Source organism: Bison bison, unplaced genomic scaffold (genome assembly GCF_000754665.1).
Source record: "Bison bison bison isolate TAMUID 2011002044 unplaced genomic scaffold, Bison_UMD1.0 scf7180017864345, whole genome shotgun sequence".
NCBI lineage: Eukaryota > Metazoa > Chordata > Mammalia > Artiodactyla > Bovidae > Bison > Bison bison.
This window is the reverse complement of record NW_011494917.1, coordinates 1,290,999-1,298,648: the sequence shown is the minus strand read 5'-3', so window position 1 is coordinate 1,298,648 and position 7,650 is coordinate 1,290,999. Positions and strand designations below refer to the sequence as shown.

General features: G+C 40.6%; 1 protein-coding gene across 1 annotated transcript in view; it reads right to left on the bottom strand.

Moving 5' to 3' along the window:
• DNAJC15 (DnaJ (Hsp40) homolog, subfamily C, member 15) overlaps window positions 1–7,650 on the bottom strand; it is an 83,546-nt gene that overhangs the window by 20,214 nt on the left and 55,682 nt on the right. Inside the window, exon 6 of the mRNA XM_010854646.1 lies at window positions 6,872–6,942. Within this exon, the coding sequence (XP_010852948.1) occupies window positions 6,872–6,942 (71 nt within the window). The remainder of the gene's footprint in view (window positions 1–6,871; window positions 6,943–7,650) is intronic.

Genomic DNA, 7,650 nt, shown 5'->3' with positions numbered 1-7,650 from the left:
GGGCTCCAAAATCACTGCAGATGTTGACTGCAGCCATGAAATTAAAAGACACTTGCTCCTTGGAAGAAAAGCTATGACCAACCTAGACAGCATATTAAAAAGCAAAGACATTACTTTGCCAACAAAGGTCCATCTAGTCAAGGCTATGGTTTTTCCAGTAGTCATGTATGGATGTGAGAGTTGGACTATAAAGAAAGCTGAGTGCCGAAGAATTGATGCTTTTGAACTGTGGTGTTGGAGAAGACTCTGGAGAGTCCCTTGGACTGCAAGGAGATCCAACCAGTCCATCCTAAAAGAAATCAGTCCTGAATATTCATTGGAAGGGCTATTGCTGAAGCTGAAACTCCAATACTTTGGCCACCTGATGCGAAGACCTGACTCGTTTGAGAAGACCCTGATGCTGGTAAAGATTGGGGGCAGGAGGAGAAGGGGATGACAGAGGATGAGATGGTTGGATGGCATCACCAACTCAATGGACATGGGTTTGGATGGACTCTGGGAGTTGGTGAAGGACAGGGAGGCCTGGCATGCTGCAGTCTATGGGGTGCCGCAAAAAGTCTAACACAACTGAGCAAGTGAACTGACTGAGTGAACTGCACACTTTAAGTAGATGAATCATATGGCACTTGAATTATATCTCAATATAATTTAAAAAAAAACAGAGACAGAAGGCTCTGAAGAATACTTAGAGTCTGATTCAGTTTATCAGATCATTAGAGAATCACAGAAACCTAGAGTTGGAAGTCCTAAAGGGTTCTACCTATTACACATTACAAGAATACGTCCTATTATACCTCTGAGAAGAAACTAGTCCAACAGGTTTTGATCTCATATGACCTTTTCTGCTTTGCCTGAACATCACTTTTTCCACTGCTGAGTGCCAGTGCCTAGAACACTGCCCAGCTCCCAATTTATTGTTCAGTTGCTCAGGCGTGTCCGACTCTGTACGACCCATGGACTGCAGCACACCAGGCTTCCCTGTCCATCACCATCTCCTGAAGTTTGCTCAAACTCATGTCCACTGAGTCAGTGATCTCCTTAGAATTTTTAGGTTGACTATCAATAATACTGCAACTCCTCTCCAAATGCTCTCCTCTCTATCCGTCTCCTTAGTATGTTTTATTAAAAGCCCTTATCATGTAGCATTTTCCATACTAGCCTTTACTGCCTAATTACCCCCCCAAAACTGACTGGTTAGTAATACTAGAATAAATGAGTGACAAGTACAGAAGGTTGTGGAAAAATTCAGTCTTATAATACAGATACTGTATGCCCTTTAATGCAGCTTAAGAATGCACTGACTTATTTTTAGTGGCTTTTACACTGTTGAATATTATAGCCTTTGAGATAAAAAATACCCATAAGACTCTCTTTCATGTGAAACACTGCCACGTCTCTTTCCTCTATTTATACAGTTGATTTTAGGGACCTAAAAGAATATTATATTTATCCTTTTTGAATTTAAATTTTGTCGTCGTTCAGTCCTGTCCAACTCTTTGTGACCCCAAGGACTGCAGCACACCAGGCTTCCCTGTTCTTCACCATTTTCCAGAGCTTGCTCAAACTTGTATCCACTGAGTTGGTGATGTCATCCAACCATCTCATCCTCTGTCGTCCCCTTCTCCTCCTGCCTTCTCTCTTTTCCAGCATCAGGGTCTTTTCCAATAGCTGGCTTTTCCCATCAGGTGGCCAAAGTACTGGAGTTTCAGCTTCAGTGTCAGTCCTTCCCATAAATACTAAGAGTTGATTTCCTTTAGGAATGACTGTTTTTTTTTTCTCAGTGAAGTCCAAGGGACTCTCGTCGTCTCCAACACCACAGTTTGAAAGCATCAGTTCTTCAGTGCTCAGCCTTCTTTATGGTCCAACTCTCACATCCAAACATGACTATTAGAAAAACCATACCTTTGACTATACAGACCTTTGTAGGCAAAGTAATGTCTCTGCTTTTTAATATGCTGTCTAGGTTTGTCATAGATTTTCTTCCAAGGAGCAAGCAAGCATATTTTAATTTCATGGTTGCAGTCACCATCTGCAGTGATTTTGGAGGTGAAGAAAATTAATCTCTTCTAATTCATAGATCTCTCTGCTGCTGCTGCTGCTGCTACTAGGATGCTTCAGTCATGTCCGACTCTGTGCGACCCCACAGACGGCAGCCCACCAGGCTCCCCCGTCCCTGGGATTCTCCAGGCAAGAACACTGGAGTGGGTTGCCATTTCCTTCCCCAATGCATGAAAGGGAAAGTGAAAGTGAAGTCGCTCAGTCATGTCTGACTCTTCGAGACCCCATGGACTACAGCCTACCAGGCTCCTCCATACATGGGGTTTTCCAGGCAAGAGTACTGGAGTGGGCTGCCATTGCCTTCTCTGATAGATCTCTCTAGTTGATCATTTTTATTGATATACTTTTTGATCTGAGACCAAAGAGTTTGAAAATTGTTACTTTCTTACAAAATACATGTGTGTGTGATAGTTACTCAATCAGGTCTGACTCTGAGATGCCATGGACTGTAGCCTACCAGGATCCTCTGTCCACAGAATTCTTCAGGTAAGAATACTGGAGTCAGTTGCCATTTCCTTCTCCAGGGGATCCTGCCAACCCTGAGATCAAACCCAGGTCTCCTGCATTGCAGGCAGATTCTTTACCATCTGAGCCAACACATGGATTTCAAAAACTAATTACTTTGTATACCCAAAGAAGGCCTAAAAACCAAAAGGGGAAGAGTAAATTCCTAAAAGAGTAATCCTGGGGGTCCACAGTGCACACCTTGCTGAGGCTGCTACATTAATGAGAATGAACAAACAATTGTTCCACATTACAACAGGGATGAATCCCATAGGGACAATGTTGATCGAAAGCAGCCAGATGCACATGACTAGATATTCAAGACACAAAGCTAACCCATGATATTATGCATCAAGATAGTGATTCCTTTAAGGTTGAGGTAGACTGAAAGTGATGTTGCATGGTGAAGCACTTTAAAGAATTGTCTTCTACTTTGTGGTGGACCAATATTTTACAAAACACAAAGGTATCCCATACTTGATGTCACAACAATGTCAAATGGCTATAAAGATGTCTGAAGGCTTACTATTGATTTTAGTTTTTGGTTTCTTGCACACAGCTAACAAACTGGCCTGGAATGAACAGGCCAACTACACTTTGAGAAGCACGGATTAGGTAGTCTATGAGAGGTTCCATAGTTTTTCAAAGTTAACTTAGTCTGTTTTCCTTTGTACTTTTGTTAGGCATTAATGTCAAACTACTGATTTCAAGTTACCTGGGGCTTCCCTGGTAGCTCAGCTGGTAAAGAATCTGCCTGCAATGCAGGAGTCCCTGGTTCAGGAAGATCCCCTAGAGAAGGGATAGGCTACTTACTCCAGTTGTCTTGGGCTTCCCTGATGGCTCAAGACGGTAAAGAATCTGCCTGCAATGTGGAAGACCTGGGTTCAATCCCTGGTTGGGAAGATCCCCTGGAGAATGGAATGGCTACCAACTCCAGTATTCTTGCCTACAGAATTCGATGGACAGAGGAGCCTGGAAGGCTACAGTCCATGGGGTCGCAAAGAGTTGGATGTGACTTTCACTTTCACTGACTTCATATGGGCTTCCTTGGTGGCTCAAATGGTAAAGAGTCTGCCTGCAATGGAGGAGACCCGGGTTTGATCTCTGGGTCAGGAAGATCCCCTGGAGAAGGGTATGGCTACCCACTCCAGTATTCCTGCCTGGAGAATTTCACGGACAGAAGAGCCTGGTGGGCTACAGTCCACGGGGTCACAAAGAGTTGGACACAACTTAGTGACTAACACCACTCCTACTGACTTCATAACAACTAGCCTTTTTCTCCAGTAATTTTTACAACTATAATCTAATTAAAAGGTATTCTAAAGGCATCAGATCAAAGATCTGAGACATTTTTACTGCATTAACATTTTTTCACTCAAAGAAAAGGCAAAATTTACTTTTTACCAAAGTACATCTGAATGCTCACTTAAAATTGATTACAAAAAACTTACTTCCAGTCATTTCCACACCTAATTTTTCTGGTGTCACTTTCTCTGCCCAAGGTGATAATGAAATATGTAACAAATTATCGTAGATCACACATTTGAAGTTCTAGATTTTGTTTTACCAGGTGGTGGCAAAACCAAGAGAAAAGTCATTTGGGGTAGGGTGGTAGCGGGGAGAATATTCATGAATTTCAGAAGCACTGGGTAGACAAGTCAAGTTTTTTTAACCACCTATATAACACTCAAGGGTGAGCTGGCCAAAGCAAATATGGTGAAGAATTATAAGAGAAGGAGGCAAACTGAGAGTTGCAGATTCTCAGGTGCTTAGTTGCTCAGCTGTGTCCAAATCTTTGAGACCCCATGGACTGTAGCCTACCAGGGTCCTCTGTCCATGTGATTCTCTAGGAAAGAATACTGGAGTGGGAAGCCATTCCCTCCTCCAGAGGATCTTCCAGAAACAGAGATCACACCAGGGTCTCCTGCACTGTAGGCAGATTCTTTATGGTCTGAGCCACCAGGAAAGCCTGCCCATTCTCACACTTCCCTGGTCAGAGAATTAGATCACAAATGCCACAACTAAAATTCTGTGCAGACTAATAAATAAATAAATATTCCTTGAAAAAAAAAAAAAAACTACTAGAGTTAGAAATCAGAATATGTAAACCATTGTAAAAATAAACAACAACAAAATCCATTATCTTCTTCCCTTTAAAAATGAAGCAAAACAACCTTCCCTTTGAAGGGACAGTTTTCAGATTTATGATTATCTCCCAGCTCCAACATACATGAATTCTTTTCCCTCAAGTAGTTGCAATATTCCTTAAATCATCATACTTTTACTAGAGTAGGAATTCTTAACTATGAGTATATGGATGGGTTTGAAGAAGTCTAAGAACTCTCTGAAACTCCAAATGTTGTAAAATGTTGGCTGAATGAGCAGCTATATGGACAAGATGTCTCCAGTTGTCAACACATCTGTTATTGACAACTGTTGATTAAAAGCATCTTTCTTTAGTTAAAAATGTGATCCAAATAGAGAGATAGGGTTCTTCATTAATTAAACAGGTATATAAAAACATTAGGAGAAGGCAATGGCAGCCCACTCCAGTACTCTTGCCTGGAAAATCCCATGGACGGAGGAGCCTGGTAGACTGAAGTCCATAGGGTCATGAAGAGTCGGACACGACTGAACAACTTCGCTTTCACTTTTCACGTTCATGCATTGGAGAAGGAAATGGCAACTTACTCCAGTGTTCTTGCCCGGAGAATCCCAGGGACGGGGGAGCCTGGTGGGCTGCCGTCTATGGGGTCGCACAGAGTTGGACACGACTGAAGCAACTTGGCGGCAACAGCATAAAAACATTACATCATATACCCAAAAAAGGCATGTGAAAAATCCATTCATTTTGTAGATGATAACACTGACATTTAGAGAGATTAAGGGATGTTCAAGCCCATGCTGCTAGCTAGAAGGCAAAAATCGGGGAATAACACTTCTGCATCCATTCCCTCCCACAATGCCACCATACTGGAGGATATTAGTAAGCACATTACGGGGAGCCAACAGCCCCACTTCTCTTAAATATACAATCTCAGAATAAATAATTCTTTAACCACTACTGGCTCATAACAAACATAAACATTCTTTTTTTTTAACTGAAAGTATCTAAAAATATATATTCTTTTAGAAACATTTTAGAGCTTAATTCTTTGCCAGTAGACACAATCAATAACTTGTCAATCATCTGAAAGACATAAGTGCTTGATCCCCCCTGCAATCAATCAGAGAAGGCCACACACTTGACCTGGAAGGGATGGAAGATGTTTAGGAGACAGAAAGCTTCAAGTTGGCCCTTAAAACACATTCGTTTCTAAGTCAATGACTCTGAAAGCCCACAATGCAAAGTAAATTAGTTGAATGGATCTTTGAGTAACCGTTGAAGCTGTTTAGAAATTTTAAGCAAAACCTCTTTTCAAAGTTTAGTCTCTGGTTTATTCACATGAAAGAATAGCAAGTGCAAAAACCAAAGGAGATGATATTTAGTGAAAAGAATTTTTATAGTAAGTAATTAAGTGAGAAAGCTGAAAAAGAATGCCTTATTTTGGAGTTAGTTAGGATGGAGAGGAACCCAAAATTTGCTTTTTAACATTTTTTACAAAATAATTACGTAAATTAAAAGTCTGTAAGGATACAAGAAACCCTGCACTCTCTGCCCCCCCAACCCGCCACCCCTACTTTTGACTCCTAAAATACAGTGTAACTTTCTACCATCTGTTATTGTAGAGCAGAAACAGTAATGAACATATGGGCTTTCTCTCTCAAGCAGCTGTAGTGTAGTTAAAGTTATAATAATTGTCTTTCTGTAAGATAAATTTACATTAAAAACCTGGCCAGTGAAAAACAAATGGCTCAGCCTTAGAGCCTTCCAAAATAAAATTAAGAAACTCAGCATCATGTGTGACATACATGCAGAGATTTAGAGAATATTCTCTAAATCTTGTGCTTTTATGTGTAAGGTTAAACAAATACAATTCATTATGCCCAAATCAGTTTACACAATCAAAGAGTCCATAACTCACCTTTCTCATTTCCATCAAAATGCTAGGAGCCTCAAACAGGGGTTAGATAAGTTACATATAGAAATCAGGAACTAAGTTCTCAAAAGTTGATAACTATAAATCTATCATTTCTGTGAGTCACTGAACTCCAATCTAAAGGCTCATTTATTTATAAGAAAAATCACAACACGTGTGACACATAAATTTCCATTTTAACTATTATCATTTATAATGAGTTTAAGTAAACAAAGAAATTCAGAGCATATTCTGATTCACGTATTATGAAAAACAGCAATTTTACCTACCTTTATCTGGGTGATTCAAAATCATGATTCTCCTGTGAGCTGCTCTAATCTTGGCCTTGCTGGCAGATGGGCTGTAAAAAGAAAGTGCTTATAACAAATAGCGTCAAATACAGATTATAAATTAACAGTTTATATGAGTTTCAAGAAATTAAAAACTAATGAGAATTTCACCATCTTGTGGATAAATATAAAATTACAGCTTGTCACTTCATTCTACCAACCATCAAAATAAATCAGATTCAATGCTGCATGTACCTTTCTTCAGTCCTTTGTCTCAATTAAAAAAACACATCCACAAGAACTAGGACAGGAGGAGCGAAGCCCAAGGCCAGGTCCTGCCCACTGGCTGCTGCACACAGTAGGGTGTCGCTCCAGGACCTTCCCCCAGACTGAGAGAAGAAATACAGCTCCACCCACCAGAACACCGACACAAGCTTCCCTAACCAGGAAACCTTGACAAGCCACCTGTACAAACCCACACACAGTGAGGAAACGCCACAATAAAGAGAACTCCACAAACTGCCAGAATACAGAAAGGACACCCCAAACTCAGCAATTTAAACAAGATGAAGAGTCTGAGGAATACTCAGCAGATAAAGGAACAGGATAAATGCCCACCAAACCAAACAAAAGAGGAAGAGATAGGCAATCTACCTGATAAAGAATTCCGAATAATGATAGTGAAATTGATCCAAAATCTTGAAACTAAAATGGAATCACAGATAAATAGCCTGGAGACAAGGATTGAGAAGATGCAAGAAAGGTTTAACAAGGACCTA